The sequence below is a fragment of the Sapajus apella genome, unplaced genomic scaffold (assembly GCF_009761245.1).
Source record: "Sapajus apella isolate SASKATOON/1434 unplaced genomic scaffold, GSC_monkey_1.0 scaffold21, whole genome shotgun sequence".
Lineage (NCBI taxonomy): Eukaryota > Metazoa > Chordata > Mammalia > Primates > Cebidae > Sapajus > Sapajus apella.
In genome coordinates this window covers 24,807,083-24,826,061 of record NW_022436961.1, presented here as the reverse complement: position 1 = coordinate 24,826,061, position 18,979 = coordinate 24,807,083, and the positions used below count along the sequence as shown (strand labels likewise).

At 51.4% G+C, this 18,979-nt stretch overlaps 1 protein-coding gene across 4 annotated transcripts in view; it reads right to left on the bottom strand.

The window, feature by feature from the left end:
- BMP1 (bone morphogenetic protein 1) overlaps window positions 1–18,979 on the bottom strand; it is a 51,052-nt gene that overhangs the window by 14,046 nt on the left and 18,027 nt on the right. For all 4 annotated transcript variants that reach the window (XM_032288462.1, XM_032288463.1, XM_032288465.1 and 1 more), the window contains exons 8-15: window positions 18,820–18,935; window positions 7,464–7,566; window positions 5,177–5,293; window positions 4,761–4,906; window positions 4,432–4,627; window positions 3,729–3,854; window positions 2,142–2,302; window positions 1,563–1,743 (exon numbers count right to left, since the gene is read on the bottom strand). In XM_032288462.1, the coding sequence (XP_032144353.1) occupies window positions 1,563–1,743; window positions 2,142–2,302; window positions 3,729–3,854; window positions 4,432–4,627; window positions 4,761–4,906; window positions 5,177–5,293; window positions 7,464–7,566; window positions 18,820–18,935 (1,146 nt within the window). The remainder of the gene's footprint in view (window positions 1–1,562; window positions 1,744–2,141; window positions 2,303–3,728; window positions 3,855–4,431; window positions 4,628–4,760; window positions 4,907–5,176; window positions 5,294–7,463; window positions 7,567–18,819; window positions 18,936–18,979) is intronic.

Sequence of the window (18,979 nt, the reverse complement as noted above, 5' to 3'; positions counted from 1 at the left end):
GAGTAAGCAGGTAATGGTTTCCCGGGGCATAGCCTGCCCCCGAGCGGTGCTACATCCTCTCAACCCTCTGGCAAGCACCTCTTAGGAGTCCCAAGTGGGCACAGGGAAGAAAGAAATTGGCCTGGCATGGGGAGGGTCTCAGCAAGCAGGGGCTGGGGGCAGGAGGTCAACGGGCACTGGAAGCAGAGCAGGGTGGCTGGCAGTGCCAAGCAGGGAGCCAGTGCAGGGGCAGGTGCATGGCATCTAGGGGTCAGGCAGGGGTGCAGGGCAGCCACAGAGGGGGCTTGAGGATGCAGGACGCTGGGCAAAGGATGGGAGAAGGAAGGCAGCGTGGACTGGGCTGTAGGTGTCCTGCCTTCCTGCTGGCCCCCTGTCCTGCCCAGCAGGCAGGCAGAGTGAGGATCCTGGGCCTGCTGTAGCCAGCCCCTGACCTCCTTCTCTCCCCTGCTCCACTTCACTCCTATCCTTCACTGCATGGGCCTGGGTCTGGTTACCTCTGGGGACTACCAGCTACCTTGCAGCCTCACCCCAGGATGAAGGACTGAGTGATTCACAAAGAAGAGGAGGTCTTCCGAACTTGGAGGCCCAGCTCAGAGGCTGGGCCAGGGGCTGCTGATCACCATCGAGACCACCCAAAGATGGGGCCTTTAGAGGCTCAGATGAGTCCCAGGGACTGGAGCCCAGGCCTTATGTGGGGCAGCTGTCAATCAACATCTGCTAATTGGATCTGAGATCCCACCCACTGGCTCAGGGGAGCCCCAAGGCTTTGGAATTGAAGGAAGTGGGTGACTCATCTTTCTTTTTTTAAAAAAAATTTGAGGGACAGGGTCTGGAGTGAGGGATGAGATCATCATTGACTGTAGCCTCAAACTCCTGGGCTCAAGCAATCCTCCCACCTCAGCCTCCTAAGTAGCTGGTACTACAGGCACACACGACTACACACACCCTGCTAATTTAAAAATTTTCATAGAGATGGGGTTCGCTATATTGTCTAGGCTAGTCTTGAACTCCTGGGCTCAAGGGATCCTCCCGCCTTGGCCATCCTAAGTGCTGGGATTACAGGCATCAGCCACCGCGCCTGGCCACGCCTCATCTTTCTGAAGGCCCCAGCGTGAACCAATTTGACTTGTGCAGGGTCTGATTAGGAGTCTGACTACTGCCAGAGACTCTGCCCCACACAGTCCAAGCAAACATCCGCCTCTCCTCCATCCACCAACGTTCTTGAACTCCCTGTTCCTAGGACCTGCCCTCTCCCAGGACTTGGCTTACACAGCTCCTGACACCTGGAATTCCCTCTTCTTCACTTCTGGTTGCTGATTTCTGAATGTTCATGTTCTGCCCATGCTCTGGCCCCAGCCATCACAGCCCTGAGGGCTCACGGATAATGGGAGGTGGGTACCGCAAGGCCTGGCTTGATGGGGAGTGAAGCGATGAGGAACAGAGGGCAGACTCTGCCTGCCTGGTACCAGGAGGGCTGGGGAGCATGGGGTGCAGGGGCAGGGAGAAGGGAGCCCTATTCTCTGAGGAGAGGCAGGGCCAGGAGCTGGGCAGTCCAGGGGTACCTGAGAAGAAGTGGGCCTTGAAGCCCTTTTTGGACACGGTGTTGTCGGACTTGAACTCCACACGCATGTTGTTGTACTGGGAGGTGATGACCTCAGGCTTCTCAGAACCACAGAACTTGCCATGCAGCTTGGAGTCGGCCGTGAGTCCACTGCGCACCTCCACGAAGTCGTACTTGCACACCTGCAGGGAAGCCCAGCTCCAGGCCCGCCTCCTCCAGGAAGCCTCTCTTGACTACTCCCACCCTTGGGAAGCTCTCTGCTCTGCACATCCTTTAGCCTTGTCCTCGCTGCTCTCCCTCACTGGATCCTCTCGTGCTCCCCAAGCCAGTCCTAAGCCTTCCCTTGCTCCACACGCCTCCCTAACATGATGTCCTTCCTCCCACTTGCCACATGTCCCCTCACCCCCTTCAGGGCCCTCCCTGCTGGGCCTCCTATGCTTCCTCAGCTGGCAGCAGTCTTTCCTTGACATTTGCAGCATGTTTCTGGCCAGCCGATCTCAGAGGGCAGGAAGCAGGCACCGAGTTGAATGCCCACGCCTCATACCTTCCTGCCCCACCTCAGTCCCTGGTGGGCACTTACGTCATTGCCCTCTGTCTCAAAGAAGTCAAACTGCAGAGAGATGCGATACTGGGTGGGCGCCACCAGCTGCCAGATGCAGTTCTTGTTGGGGGGGTACTCCTTGGGCCAGCCTGGGCTGGTGATGGAGCCGTTGAGCTTGGTGAGGAATCCACCACAGGCAGCTGCAGGGACAGGAGAGGTGGCACCATCTGCAGGGAGCCCCTGCCATGGGGAAGGGCTGAGATGCGGGCTGGGATGCAGTACGGAGAATATGGGGAGCCTGTGGACTCCCCGAGGCTCAGGGACCTGTGTCTGGTCCCTCTGGGGCAGACGGGAGGAGTGAGGGTGGGCTGGGGGTCTTCAGGGGTGAGCCTGTAGGAGGAGCGGGGAAGTTAAGGGGTCATAAGTGTGGCCATTTCTATTTTCTCTGAGAATGAACAGGTCAAGAATCTGCCAAGAGGGAACAAGGGGGAGTAAGGGGCTCAGGGAAAACAGTTCAGGGGTGGGGGCAGTCCAGGGAGGTACAGGAAAGGGAATGGCTCAGGGGCACGGCAAGATCAGCCCAGTGAGCTGGAGCCATCAGCCTCGGAGTGCTGTCACCAGCATCTGGGCACCATGCGTGGAGAGGCAGAAACAGTGCCTGTCCCACAACAGGGGTTTCCAACCTGGAGATCACAACACCCAGGTGGGTGGTGATATCAGTGAGCAGGTCAAGATTGTCATTTACAAAAAGAAACAAAACTCAAAACACCGCAAGAATGGAAAAACAAACCAAAGCCAGAACACATCCTATAGGGTGAGAGCGTGTTCCCGGGGTTGCAATGTGACATATCTTTTTTTTTTTTTTTTTGATACGGAGTCTCACTCTGTCGCCCAGGCTAGAGTGCAGTGGCTCGATCTCGGCTCCCAACAACCTCTGCCTCCCAGGTTCAAGGAATTCTCCTGCCTCAGCCACCCGAGTAGCTAAGATTACAGGTGTGCACCATCACACCCAGCTAATTTTTGTATTTTTAGTAGAGACAGAGTTTCACCATGTTACTCAGGCTGGTCTCAAACTCCTGACCTCATGATCTGCCCGCCTTGGCCTCCCAAAGGGCTGGGATTATAGGAATCAATCACCGCACCCGGCCTGTGACATGTATTTCTTATCCATGAGCTGTGAAAAGAGGGTTGGGGTATCCGTCTAGCTTTTCCAGGAAGGGGTCTGTCCAAGGGCATAAGAAGTCTTGGCAGTGACTGAAGCCTGTAATCCCAGCACTTTGGGAGGCTGAAGGATCACTTGAGGCCAGGAGTTTGAGATTAGCCTTAACAACGAAGTGACAGCTCGTCTCTACAAAAAAATTTAAAAAATTAGCCAGGTAAGGTGGTGTGCGCTTGTAGTCCCAGCTACTTGGAAGACTGAGGCGGGAGGATTGCTTGAGCCCAGGAGTTGGAGGTTACGGTGAGGTAAGACTGACCCACTGTACTTCTAGCCTGGATGACAGAGCAAAACCCTGTCTAAAAAAAAAAAGAAAAAAAAAAAAATATATATATACATTTTTTTTTTTCTGGGTAGGTGGGCTGGGGCCGGGGAAAGGAGCAGGGTCAGGGCAGTGTTGGGGCACTCACCCTCACAGCGGCGCTTGTCTGGGGCCAGCTCATACCCGGGGTCACAGCTGCACTTGTAGCTGCCCAGGGTGTTGAGGCAGCGCTGCTCGCAGCCCCCGCGGTTGGGCCGAGAGCACTCGTCCACCTCTGTGGTGGGGAGGAGAGGGTGTCACAGACTCCAGGCAGGGGCCTGGCCCCTCTTCCCACCTCTGCTTGGGGTTCAAGTCCAGGGTCCCTCACCCCCTTCAAGGGAAGAAGCTGGCTGTGAGCCTCACTTGTGTACTCAGCCCCAGGACCCACCCAGCCCCTCAGTGGCTGGAACCCCACAGGGCCTCCCTTCTGAGCACATGGACTGGGCAAGCGCCCCTCCTGTGCTGGTCCTGACTAAGGACCCCTCTTTCATCTCTCCTTCAATCCTTATGTGAAGCCTGTTACTGTGCCCATTTTACAGATGAAAAACTGAGGTTCAGGGAGAATATCATGCCCAAGGCCACAGAGGTGAAAAAGCCTCCAACTGCCTTGCTTCCTCCCTGAGTAGAGATGTGCCTCTACTCCACACTGGGGGACCTCTTCTCCCCAGTTAGCCCCGAGTTTCTTAAGGGCATGGCCCTGACGTCTCACTGGCATCCATATGCCTCCTAGAGTCTCCGTGTTGAATGAGTGAATGGAGAAGGAGTGAAGGTGACAGGCACCTTGGGGCAGGGGAGAGTAGGGTAGGAGGCACCTTTGAAAAAGTTGACGGCGAAGCCAGCTTTGTTAATGGATCCGTCAGAAACGAACTTGAGCCAGAGGCGGCTGGACGAGCTCTTGACGTCATCGGGCTTCTCGTAGCCACAGTAGCGCCCGATGAGGGGGCTGCTCTCGCTGTGCCCATCGCGCACCTCCAGGTAGTCGTAGGCGCAGCTGTCGTGGCGCTCAATCTGGGGGTCGAGGCTTCATCAGTGGAAGGGGCTCTGGCTGCCAGGGACCCACCGCCAGGAGCCCAAAGAGAGGCAGCTGTTCCAGGGAGCGACTGCAGGATTCAAAAGTCAGATCACAGGGTCTCTGACCTACCTCGAAGGACTGGAACGTGAGGCCCACGTGAAAACCCTCGGACACCTGGATCCGCCAGATGCAGACTTTGCTGGGCCGGTAATCGTCTGGGTAGTTGGGTGATTGAATGTGGCCGTAGTCCTTTTTCACGTCACCCCCGCAGATAGCTGTGGGGACACAGGGTGGGGTGGGAAGGGCTGGTGGGTCGGCACGCTCTGCCCTGCTGGGGAGCTCCTTCCTCCACTCCCCCAGCCCCTCCCATACCCCCCAGCTTCTCAGTCTCCCACCAACCCCCCAGTCCCAGCCAATCCCACCATTCTCTCTGCTCCCTCCCTTGGGGACCCACAATCTTGCCCCTCAGGTGCCAGGAGGGAGTTGTTCTAGGATGCCCAGGGACCTCCCATCTGACTCCTCCCATCTGCCGCCTTCCTCAGTACCTTCGTAGACGGCAAAGAAGCCCTTTCCAACCCAATTGCTGCTGCTGCGGAATTCAACCCAGAGGCGGCTGTCGGTGGACACGATGGGCTCAGGGAGTTTGGACCCGCAGAAGCGGCCTGCACAGATAGGGTGGGTGGAGGCGTGGTGAACCCTGAGGACACCCCCTGTGGAGGCCACACCTCTCCAAGAGGCTTGGGTGCCTGGGCCCTGATCTGTGCCCCTCCAGCCGCCCCGCTTCACAATTCCCAAGACTGTACACTCTCCGGTTGGCTCCTGTCTGGTTCAAGGTCCAACTTGGCTTTAGAGAACCAGAGGCCACTTGAGGGATAGGACGTGAGTCTATTTTCAGAAGGAAAGGTAAATCTTGATTTTTATTTTATTTTAGATGGAGTCTTGATCTGTCACACAGGCTAGAGTATAGGGCCCTGATCTCAACTTACTGCAACCTCTGCCTCCTGGGTTCAAGCGATTCTCTTGCCTCAGCCTCCTGAGTAGCTGAAACTACGGGCATCTGCTATCACACCTGGCTAATTTTTGTATTTTTCATAGATATGGGATTTTGCCATGTTGGCCAGGCTGGTCTCGAACTCCTGACCTCAGGTGATCCACCCACTTTAGCCTCCCAGAGTACTGGGATTTCAGGTGTGAGCCACTGTGCCTAGCCCAGGTAGATCTTTATAATGTACAACTATACATATGTTCTATTTACCTTTTTTTTTCTTTTTTGAGACAAAGTCTCACTCTGTGCCCAGTGGTGCGATCTTAGCTCACTGCAACCTCTGCCTCCTGGGTTCGAGCAATTCTCTGCCTCAGCCTGCTGAATAGCTGGGATTATAGGTGTCTGTCACCACGCCCAGCTAATTTTTTTTGTATTTTTAGTAGAGGCAGGGTTTCCCCATCTTGGCCAGGCTGGTCTTGAACTCCTGATTTCGTAATTTACCCGCCTCAGTCTCTCAAAGTGCTGGGATTACAGGCGTGAGCAGCCGCACCTGACCAATGTGTTCTATTTACCTTTCCAGAGACCATTTTACCATCATTATTTACCTTTTCTTATTTGCTTTCTATGCAAAGAAGTAATCATGAGAAATCAACATGGCTTTCTTTACACACGACAAACTGCCTTCAGAGACATGTTTTTATTTGGTCAAATGCAAGGGATGCCCCAGGACCCTAAATAAATCCCAGAATCTGGGGACTGGGTCAGACAATGTCCACTTTGAAATAAAAATGAAAAAGAATCAATCTAAGTGGATGAGGCCGGCCATCTGTGGAATTCTTTGTAGTGAAGAATTGCTACGAATGGGCTGTGTGTTCCTAATAAGGCCGGTGTTTCCCAACATTCAGCAAGGGACACGGGGTGCTGGCCCAGGAATGTAAGTTATGAAAAAGAAACTCCCATCTTGGAAAAACACTAACACGTCCGAGGGAGGAAGTGTTGTAAGGACAGCTGCTTTGAGTGACCGAAAAGAAATATTTAAATATCAGAAACTAGGGGGAAAAGAGAGGGTTAGCAGGATCCGCCTGGCTGTTTTAGGCACAGGCTGGGGAGCAGAGGCTCTGTTGCCAGAGTGGTCCTGAGCACCTTACAATCAATCGAGCCGGAAGGAGGAGACTCACATAGCTCCTTGGGCTTGCTGCAAATACCCTCTAGAAACACCTGCCTCCCTCTGCCCTAATTCCAGGTTCATTAAAGCACCTTCTGTCCTGTGGGTCTGACAGACTTATCCCCACTGACTCACCTCCTGCCCCCTACCCTCCTCGGAACAAATCATCCTATGCGAACAAGGTCGGGCCACAGCGCCCAGCATGCAGCCTCAGGCGGCGAGTTAGGAGACAGGCTGGCAGGTTTACGAAGACTCTTTTGAGCCAGGCTGCACTGTGGACACCCAAAGGCCAGAAGGACAGACAGGAACAAATGGTGCAGCCTCTGAAAGTGCCCAGATGAGGAGGAGAGCCTGGGGCCGTGGAGACGCACAGAACAGCCTGTCTCTGTCCCTCTCTCTCTGTCAATTCTGATGACTCCTTGCGCCATAGGGTGACAGCCACCTTCAGAGGGAGGTCCAGAAGCCTACACTGGGGACTCTGAAATCTCGGTCGAGGACAGGACTTGCCTAAAGTGAGTGAGTGATGCAGCTAGCTGGGACTAATGGTGCCAGGACTCCTGGCTCCCACACCAGGACGTCGTCCCTGGCCAATGCTGGCCCCGTGGGAGGATGAAGAGTGTGAAGAGAGTGGTTCAGAGAGGGAATCAGCGTGGAGGAGGCGGGCGGTGGCTGGTGCTGTTACCTCGGAGGGGCGCCTTCCTCCAGAAGCCATCTCGGACCTCCACGTAGTCGTACCAGCACAGGCGGCTGCGGTACAGGTCCAGGGACGTAAAGTTCAGAATGATCTAGGGCAACAGGGGAAGAAGAAGGTTAAGCTGTTCTCTACATTGCACCAGCCCTCTGCCGGCCCCACGATGAACACCACCTGCCTTACGCCAGGCAGGTCGCCCTGGGTGAGAGTTAAGGGGCTCCCAAAAGCAGCTCCTGGCACAGAATCACCCCTCCTCCCAGTTGTCGTGTATGGACCGCTTTCTTCCCAGAAGGCCCAGAAGGAAAAGGAGCCATCACTTTGGGTTGAACCCCTGGCGCCAGCTCTCCTCGTAGTCAATCAGATAAAACAGCCCACAACACCTTCAAGAGGAAACTGGTCTCCACAGTGGTAGGAGGGGCCCAGGCTGCCGGAGGGTACTATGGGGTCTGAAGTGGGGATGAAGGGCCCCAGGAAGAGAGGTAGGGGGAAGAAGGGCTGAGTCACCAATCATTGCTTATTTATTTTTTTTGAGTCAGGGTCTTGCTTTGTCACCCAGGCTGGAATGCAACGGTACAATCACAGCTCACTGCAGCCTCCACCTCCCAGGCTCAAGCGATCCTCCCAACTGAGCCTCCCAAAGTGCTGGGATTACAGGAGTGCATCACTGCGCCCAGCCCCATCATCATTTATTGAGTGCTGATTCTGGGCAGGGGGACACACTAAGTGCTGAGGGGACACCAGATCTGAATACGTCCCTGTCCTCAAGGAGCTCTGGGCTTAGGGAGGGATGAGATACACACACAAGAAATCTCAGACTCCAGTCACACAGACTGGGGGGGAATCTCTGCTCTGCATTTCCTGCTGTGAGTCATCGAGCAAACCACCCAACCTCTCTGAGCCTCTGCTGTGTCCTGCATGCAATGGGGAGGAGTCCCTACCCTGACATTGCACTTACAAGGCACAGGCAAGGTCTGTCCTGAGCACCTCATTTCAGGCTCCCAGCTCAGGAAACACTCACTCACTACTGGAGGCACGGTACACCTTGCTGAGTACCAATCCTTAGCAGGTGGGCATTTAACAGGTACAGAGTTTAATGACTTCTCTCCATTTTCAGGAAATGGAGAGAAACCACTTCCTCGGTAGGTTCCAGAGTGAGCCCAAAGCCTGTCATGTATTCAGAGCTCCAACAAGTAGGGATTCCAGGGATGTGTTTGCTGTGACCTGCGAGGCCCGTGCGGCAGGTCTCGGGGCCTCCTGCTCTGGGAGAGCTGGGTTCTCTGCTACAGGAGGAGACAGCAGTCCTGCCTCCCTTGTAGCTTCTTGGAGAGTTAGAGGCAGACAGAGTAGAGACCAGGATGAAAAAGAATCCAAGGTGGGCGCTGCCAATTGCTGTCTGTAGCCAGGGTCAATCGGCTAGTTGGGAGGAGCTCCTGGCTCCCGGTCACTGTGACATGAGCCCCATCCAAATATCTGGTGATTCCAATATCCGACTAGGCGACCCTTCCCACTTCCTGGCCACTCAGTTCTGTGACCTCTTCTCTCCACCTCTCTGTACCTTCCTGGCCACACACAAATACATCACACCCCGCAGCCCGGCTTCACCGAGAATTGTCCACCCCTCCATCATCTCAGTTTCAAGGGCCCCACTCTCCATTTGGTTCCCAGCTTTTCCCTCAGTTCTCATCACTGTGACCTTTAACCCACTGCACCCAGGGATTTCATTCCCGGTCACCCCCATCTAATCTCTCTCCTTACCAAGCTCAGCTCTACAGCCCATCCTTTTTCTTCTCTCCATTTTTAAAATTCATACATGAGTTTAAATATATTTATTTGGGGGACCGTTTATTAATTGTTATATTCTGTGACATAATTGAGATCATGTTTTTGAACAGCACACTATAGGCTGAGCGCAGTGGCTCACACCTGTAATCCCAACATTTTGGGAAGCCAAGGCGGGTGGATCACTTGAGTTCAAGAGTTCAAGACCAACCTGGCCAACATGGTGAAACTCCATCTCTACTAAAAACACAAAAATTAGCCAGGCATGGTAGTGGGCACCTGTAATCCCAGCTACCTGGGAGGCTGAGGCAGGAGAATCGCTTGAACCTGGGAGGCAGAGGTTGCAGTGAGCTGAGATCACGCCACTGCACTCCAGCCTGGATGACAGAGTGAGACTCTGTCTCGAAAAAAGTAAAATAAAATAAAGCACAGCACACTATATACTATTCTTGTTATTATTAATTATCATCAAAGTTATTATTATGGTTGTAAGTGCTGGCATGTTGAAACACTGAAGGTGCAAGTCTGTTCTAGCTCTTGCTATGAACTAGATGGCGTCTCATTACCGAATCTTTTAACTTTTTAGAAAATGACCAAATGTGGGCCAGGCATGGTAGCTCACACCTGTAATTGAGCACTTTGGGAGGCCGAGGCAAGGGGATCGCTTGAGTCCAGGAGTTTGAGACCAGCCTGGGCAACATAGTGAAACTCCATCTCTAGAATAATTAAAAAATTAGCCAAGTGTGTTGGCACATGTCTGTAGTTCCAGCTACTTGGAAGGCTGAAGTGGGGGGATCGCCTGAGCCTAGGAGGTTGAGGCTGAGGCTGGGATTGTGCCGGCTCACTGAATGGATATTTGGTTTTACTGTATATATAGAAAAAATATATATTTTTATTATATATCATTTATATATTATACCTAAAATATATATCATATATCTAAAATATAATATATATATCACATATCTATATCCATGAATACAGACCTGTAGGGGGCAAGTGAATAACTGGGAGAAATCAAGATAATGGCATTCTAAGCAGCCACAAAAATGACTGAGTCCTGGCATGAAGGACGACCACCATTCATGCTGAGTGCAAGGTATATTGCGAAAGACCATATACATGTGTGTACAATTCCTCTTTGTCCTGTACGTATATACATACGTGTGTACACATACATGCTTACATGCACATGTATTCCCTAGAAGGGTCTGGAAGGAGACACCAGGAAGTGTTACCAATGCATAGTCACCTCTCAGGAGTGGGATCTGGAGGGGGGTCAAGGGGAGAAAATTCCCATGTTATTTTATACATTTCTAGATTGTTCAAAACATTTACTGTGTGCAGACGTTATTTTTATATCTAACAAACAACAAAATGACTTTCAGTGGCTGGCTGGAAGAAGGGAGGCTGAGGGCCTAGTGAGGGCGCTTTGGCTCCTGACAAGCCTTCCACCACTCCTCCACGTGGCCTCCCTGGGCCTGCCAAGCAGTTCTGCTCAGCAGCTGTGCTGAGGACAAGCATCCTCAGAAGCACCCCTGGCTCTGTCTGGGGAGGATGAGGTCAAAGCCACTGAGGAAGAAACCACGCCCAGCTGGCAGAACCCGAGGGTCCACCCAAGACCTCCAGAGAAGCAGGAGGAACCAGAGGTCACGTCACTCAGGAGGGGAAACCTGCGCTGGCCAAGAGAGGCGTCCTACAGAGGAGTCCAGTGATGGCTATACTGAGACCGGAGGTGTCTAATTAAGAGTTGTACTGGCTTCCGTCATGTGGAAACAGCTGTACTCTGGTGGCAGGGGCACTGCCCTTTGCCAGAGAAAACCTGGCCAGCCCCGCCACTTCCGGGCTGGTGACTTGGGCCTGTGGCTCAGCTTCCTTAAGCCTCAATGTTTTTGTCTGAAATTGAGATGGGGCCGGGCGCGGTGGCTCCTGCCTGTAATCCCAGCACTTTGGGTGGCTGAGGTGGAAGGATCATTTGAGCCCAGGAGTTTGAGACCAGCCTGAGGAACAGAGTGAGACCTCATCGCTACAAAAACATTAAAAAATCTGCCAAGCATGGTGGCACATGCTGGTGATCCCAGTTACTCTGGAGGTGGAGGTGGGAGGATCACCTGAGCCGCAGAGGTGCAGGCTGGAATGAGCTATGATCACACCAGTGGGCAACAGAGCAACTCTGTCTCAGAAAAAAAACCCCAAAACTAGAGATGATCATAATGGCTCTGCTGGAGAGTTGAGGGGGATTCAATGAGATATGGGGTACAGAGTGTCCTGGTGCAAAGCGAATATAGGAAATACTCCTCATGCTTGCTGCATGCTGGCAGGGGAGAAGTGATGGGACACCTCGCTTTTTGCCACAGTGTGCCAGTTCAGCACCTCCCCCCGTGGTGACTCACTGTCTGGCTTCAAGCTGACCTTCCTGCATGATCTTTACGCCTGTCAACCAGTTCTGTGCCTCCGCATCCTTGTTTATAAGAGGGTAATGATGATACCGTCTGCCTCCCAGGACTCACGAGAATTCAATTCATATGTGTAACAAGGTTTACAAGTGTCCAGCACAGTAACCACTCAATAAATGTTAACTTTGCTATTAGAATGAAGTTTGCTTAAGATTTTTTGGTATTTGAAATGGTTCAGACTAGAATTCTGGAATTAGAGAGAAATAGTGTTCCTGGGGAAGTGGACCAAGGTTTCCTCATTTAAAAAGATTAGGGCTGGGCTGTGGGCACTGTGGCTCCTGCCTGTAATCCCAGCACCAACGCGGCGGATCACCTGAGGTCAGGAGTTTGAGACCAGCCTGGCCAACAATGGTGAAACTCCATCTCTACTAAAAATATAAAAATTAGCCAGGCATGGTGGCGTGTGCCAGTAGTCACAGTTACTCAGGAAGCTGAGGCATGAGAATCACTTGAACCCGAGGAGTGGAGGTTGTAGTGAGCCGAGATCGAGCCACTGCACCCCAGCCTGGGTGACAGAGCAAGACTCCATCTCCAACAACAACAAAAATTTAAAAATTAAATAAAAGGAAAAGATTAGGACTATAGGAAAGATAGCAGCAGCTAACACTGTCACTGTGTGACAGGCATTACTCCAGGGACTTAAATATATTAATTTGTTTAATCCTCATACCTTTATGAGGAGGAGACTTTTAAGAAGGGAATCATGGTCAGCAGATCAAACGTGATAGTATCTCCAGGTACTATCACCAGACCCATATTATAGATGTGGAAACAGGCTGGGCATGATGGCTCATGCCTGTCCCAGCACTTCAGGAGGCCAAGGCAGGCAGATCACCTGAGGTCAGGAGTTCAAGACCAGCCTGGCCAACATGGCAAAACCCTGTCTCTACTAAAAATGCAAAACTTAGCCAGGTGTGGTGGTGCATGCCTATAGTCCCAGCTACTCAGGAGGCTGAGGCGGGAGAATCGCTTGAACCCAGAGGCGGAGGTTGCAGTGAGCCAAGATCACGCCACTGCATTCCAGCCTGGGTGACAGAATGAGACTCCATCTCAAAAAATATATAGATAGATAGATGGGGAAACAAAGGCACAGAGAGGTTAAGCAAGTTCCCCAAGACCACACAGTCAGTACAATGCACAGCTGTGAGTCAAACTCAGGCCCTCTGGCTCTTAAAGTTACACCCTCCACCAATCCTCCACGTGGCTTCCCTGGGCCTGCCAAGGAATTCTGCTCAGCAGGTATACTAAGGACAAGGGTCCACTTTCCCTTCATCCTCAGAGCCCCCCACCCTTCATGCAGCATGGACTTAGGGTAGGATCCAGCACAGCCTTTGCAGAGGATGGAGGGATCCCTTTGGCCTAGCTGGGGACGTGGAGGTCAGGGAAGGCATCAAGAATTTGGGTTGGACCTTGAAGAATGGGCAGCATATCAGAAGGCAGAGATGGGAGTGAGGGCAGATACTGCCAGTTCCAAAAGTTCTTATCTTCTTGGCACCTCTGCAAATGTTTGATCTGCTGACCATGATTCCCCTCCTTTTTTTTTTTTTTTTTTTTTTCTTTTTTCTTTTTTGAGACTGAGTCTTGCTCTGTTGCCCAGGGCTGGAGTGCAGTGGCATGATCTCAGCTTACTGCAACCTCCACCTCCCAGGTTCGAGCAATTCTCCTGCCTCAGCCTCCCGAGTAGCTGGGACTACAGGTGTGTACCACCACGCCCAGCTAGTTTTGGTATTTTTAGTAGAGACGGGGTTTCTCCATGCTGGCTAGGCTGGTCTTGAACTCCTGACCTCATGATCTGCCCGCCTTGGCCCCCTAAAGTGCTGAGATTACAGGCGTGAGCCGCCTTGCCTGGCTGATTCCCTTCTTCAAACCATCTCCTCCTCATAAAGCTTCTCCTCCATTGCTGGGGAACCAATGTCAATCATCTCCACGCCAGCTGCTAATTGCATGAATGCAGACTTGGGGGATCCAAGAAGAAGGTTTTCCAGGTGGCTGTTTTACTTTGACATACCCATGACACGCAGAATCAATTGTATATGATAAGATTTACTATCATTCACATTTCTGGCAATGAGCTGAGAACTGGGAGGCAAGCGAAAAACAACTTCTCCACAGCCAAAATAGATGGCAAAGTCCATCTGCTAATGCAGGTGGCATTATTTCAGGTTGACTGTTGAAAGGTCATAGACTTTGGAGTCAGAAAGTCCTAGAACTTGAATGCCAGTTTCCCCACTACTACCTGTGTAAACTTGGGGAGATTTACTCAGCGCTTGGAGCTTCCATTCTCTCAGCTAGGGATAATAGTACCTAGGTGGTACAAGTGTTACAGGGGTCAGGCACGGTGGCACATGCCCATAATCCCAGCACTCTGGGAGGCTGAGGCAGGTGGATCACGAAGTCACGAATTCAAGACCAGCCTGACTAACATGCTGAAACCCAGTCTCTACTAAAAGTACAAAAATTAGCCAGTTGTGGTAACGGGCACCTGTAATCCCAGTTACTCGGGAGGCTGAGGCAGGAGAATCATTTGAACCCAGGAGGTGGAGGTTGCAGTGAGCTGAGATCATGCTACTGCACTCCAGCCTGGGCGACGGAGCGAGACTCTGTCTTAGGGAGAAAAGAAATGTTACGGGGAATAGCAGCGTCGTGCATGTAAGGTGCCTAATGCTTTGCCTGGTCATAATCATTAAACAATAGAGAAGCCGGGTGCAGTGGCTCAAGCCTGTAATCCCAGCACTTTGGGAGGCCGAGGCGGGTGGATCACGAGGTCAAGAGATCGAGACCATCCTGGTCAACATGGTGAAACCCCGTCTCTACTAAAAATACAAAAAATTAGCTGGGCATGGTGGCGCGTGCCTGTAATCCCAGCTGCTCAGGAGGCTGAGGCAGGAGAATTGCCTGAACCCAGGAGGCGGAGGTTGCGGTGAGCCGAGATTGCGCCATTGCACTCCAGCCTGGGTAACAAGAGTGAAACTCCGTCTCAAAAAAAAAAAAACAAACAATAGAGAGACAGTTATTCTACTATGCCAAGCTCTGCAGGCCCTTTGAATGTTTCCATTCCCAGGGTGTCACTAGGCTTCCCTTACAACTCTCCAATTTCATTCAGGACCGTGGATAGTTTTTACTTTGTGTATTTCTACAACCACGTGTTGATTAGTCTGGAATTTTTATACTTAGCCCTTTTCTCTTTCTGTAGCTCCAGGGAGGCTTCTGAAAAAAGGGCAGGAGTCCTCTGGGAATTGTGGCAGGTGAAGCCCCAAGGCAGAGAGAGAAGCTTTCGGGGCAAGGCCATGTGTGTCCTCTAGAGAGAGACTAGTGCCAGCCCAGGCCAGCCGGGAACAACAGAGAAGGAAGCCGATCCTGACCAGCTGCCATACCCCGGCTGCCTGCATAAAACTCCCAGATAGGAGGGCAAGTATCGTGCCACCTGATTCCGCTGCTCAGGACCAGGGGCCCTCTTGTGCATCTGTACATCCTCAGCGTCTGGCCCAGTGCCGGGCACATGGTAGGCACACTGATTTGCTGAAGGGCACTAAAGTAATTGTTGAAATGCAACGGGGCTTCAGAACACATCTAGTATTGCAATCACTGACTCTGGTATCATAATCCAATTCTATGTAATTTTGGAGAAGTTACTAAATTTTTCCAAGTCTGTTTTCTCATCTCCAAAACAGAGATAATGTTAGCATCTGGGCTGTAATGTTGCTGTGTGATAATGTTGGACAAAACGCACATAAAGAATTGAATACATACCTGATCGATCATATGTTCAATCAGTGTTAGTTACTGCTATTATTATCTGTGGGTGAGATTTCCCAAGGATGGAGTAATGGGAACCCTCTAGAAGGAAACAAAGGAAGCCCAGGACACAGCTGGTAGAAAACAGTAACAAAGGAATGCAATTTTTTGTTGTTTTGAGACAAGATCTTGCTCTGTCACCCCAGCACGGGTGTAGTGGCATAATCACAGCTCACAGCAACCTTAAACTGCCAGGCTCAAGCCATCCTCCCACCTTGGGCTCCCGAATAGCTGGAATTACAAGCACCCACCATACCCCCAGCTAATTTTTAAAATTTTTTGTAGAGATGGAGTTGCGCCACGTTGGCCAGGCTGGTCTCAAGCTCCTGGCCTCAAGTGATCCTCCTGCCTCAGTTTCCCAAAGTGTTGGGATTACAGGTGTGGGCCATATACTGGTCAGAATGGCAATTTTAAAGTGAGATTCAGGACAAGGAAGAGCGGGTTCACTTCTAAGGGAAGATGGTAGAATGTCAACCAAGAGAGAAGCCAGAATTACTCAACTCTCAATAAAAATCTGTCCTACGTAAGAATGATCTTCAAATTACAACAAATGAAAATAAGCATTGTTTGAAAAGAAAACAGATGCTCAATAACATAGAAGGAAGAGAGTCTGTGAGCATATCTCTAAATTGGTTGTCTCGAAGCTCACCAATGACATCAGGGGAGTCAGTCAAATAACTTGCAGATGTGATCAGCATGTGTAATCTGCAGAATTTAGAGCAAGCGCTTTCCCAGTCTTCAAAGGGGTGTGTATGCTGGGAGGAGAGTAAGGAGTGGATTCTGGGAATTGCAAACCACTGGGTCAAATGTCAATCCCCAATGAAACAGATGGTCTGTGACCATTAGAAAAGAAGCACTTGATTACTAGGAGCCAGTTTGGGTTCACTGGAAACAACACAGGTCGAACACATTTGTCTTCCTTTTTAAAGGGGTTTTATCAACTAGTGGAACAGATTTAGTTCGGTAAGGGGCTGTATCTTATGTATTTGGCATTTATGAAACACTTCCTGAGCCAAGGATGGAAAGATGACCAAGGTATGGTCTCAGAAGGAGCACACATCCCGGTCAACCAGTGGTGACCTGTGGTCAGACAGTAATGACCTTAAGTGGCCTCATAACTAGTGTAATAACTCTGCTCAAAGCCTAGATTAACAGATTAATGTCAATTTGGAGGGAAATCTGGGTTCTTCTTTGGTTTGTATGCTGTTCAATGTTTTGATCAAAGACCAGGATGAAGACCTTCTCCAAGGAGCTCCTGGCAGACTTAAGAGGAGGGCTACCTGATGGATGGTGAAATTCTGATTCAAAATGATCTTGAGATGTCGAAACGAACAATTCGACAATAACAGAATCGAATCCAGCTCAGGCTGCATTGTGACATTAAGAACCATGCCCCAAGCCAGGCACAGTGGCTCACGCCTGTAATCCTAGCACTTTGGGAGGCTGAGGCAGGCAAATCACTTGAGGTCAGTAGTTCAAAACCAGCCTAGCCAACATGGTGAAACACCATCTCTGCTAAAAATACAAAAAAATTAGGTGAGCATGGTGGCAGATGCCTGTAATCCCAGCTACTCAGGAGGCTGAGGCAGGAGAATTGCTTGAACCCGGGAGGTGGAGGTTACAGTGAGCCGAGGTGGCACCACTGTACTCCAGCTTGGATGACAGAGTGAGACTCCAACTCAAAAAAGAACCATGCCCCAATCAAGGAAGATAGTCTTGTAGCTCATTTTTGGGAGCAATAAAAATATGAAGGACACAGGTCTGGAGTTGGTGGGGAGGTCCAGACTCTCTGAAAAGTCCATGAATGGATCTAAGAAGGCATGGGAGTAGTCTCTCCATGTTAGGAGGGCTGACATGGGAAAGAGGGCGGGAGTTATCCTGAATTGCTCTTGAGGGAAGTACTGGAGCAAGTGAGGGGTGTAAGGGAAAAGAGACATTGTAACATTAAGAGCTGGCTACAAGCCAGGCGATGGCTCACGCCTGTAATCCCAGCACTTTGGAAGCCTGAGGCGGGAGGATCACTTGAGGTCAGAAATTCGAGGCCAGCCTAGGCAACATGGTGAAACCCTGTCTCAACCAAAAATAGAAAAAAAAAAAAGTCAGCTGGGCATGGTGGCGCATATCTGTGGTCCCAGCTACTTGAGAGGCTGAGGTGGGAGGATTGCTTGAGCCTGGGAGGCAGAGATTGCAGTGAGCTGAGATCATGCCACTGCACTCCAGCTTGGGTGACAGAGTGAGACTACTCAAGAAAAAATTTTAAAAAAGCTGACTAGAGAACAGAATGAATTATTCTGCAAAGTAGTGAGCCTCTCATCACCTTAGATATTCAAACAGGGCTAATCAACCATGCAGTGGGAAACCTGATCAGACAGGCTTGGGGGCCCTCCCTGACACCCTGCTTGCCACCAGTTAGCGTGGCGAGCAGGGAAGACTTCCTGAAGGAGGTCACATCCAAGCTAGACTGTGAAGATGGAGACAGCTCTGACCTGATCCCGTAGTGTGCCCTAATCCAGCCCTACGTGGCAGCGAATATGAGAACTGGGCACTTCCTACAAGGTGAGATGGAAGGTGGAGCTGAGCTTTCTCTCTGGATCAGAACTGATTCAGCAGGTGACAGGTAGAGGGCGGAGAAAGAGTGCCGGTGGAGAGCCAGGCACAGAAAATCAGGCCCACAGAGCAAAGACTGGAGGGGCCTGGCCTGTGCAACAGGAAGGACAGGTGGGAAGGAGAGACCCTCCAGGGACATCCCTCTGGAGGCACTCAAATCATTCCTGAATTGTTCCGGGACCAGAGCCTGTCAGAATTGGGAAGAGCCCTTCAAGGAACCCCTGGCCCAATCCCTGATGAAACAGATAAGAGCTACAGATCAGGCTGAGCAGCTCATCCAAGGGAACCCACACCTTGAAAGGGGCTCCAATCCCACCTCAGTCCTTGTTAGCTGTGTGACCTTGGGCAAGTTACTTAACCACTCTGCCTCAGTTTCCACATCTGTAAAATGAAGGTGGAGGTAGCCATAGAAACTAAAAGAGGTGATGCAGGAAAAGCACCCAAGAAGAACTAGATAATCAAAACAGGCCTACATAGTAAGTGCTATCTGCAAATTAACACTAATTTACAAGTATTGGGAGATGCTGGGGAAGGCGGCAAATTGCCGGGAGCCCCTTCCCACAGCAGTGCTCCGTCAGCGCTGTGGACTCAATGCATTTACGACAACCAAGTAGGTTGCTGACACCCACTGACCCCCCACCATGGCAGAAGTCCCTGAGGTGTGGGGTCCCACAGACGAGGGGAGGCTCAGAGGCCAAGTCCACACGTACCTTCTCCCCGGGCGTGACAGAGATGCGCCACACGCAGTGCATGTGAGCTGAGTAGCCATTGGGGTACTCAGGGGAGGAGAAGTTCCCTGTGCTGTCTTGCAGGGTCTCTCCACAGGCTGCGAGGAAAGGAAATGACAGAGCAGGGTTGCAGGCACTGAAC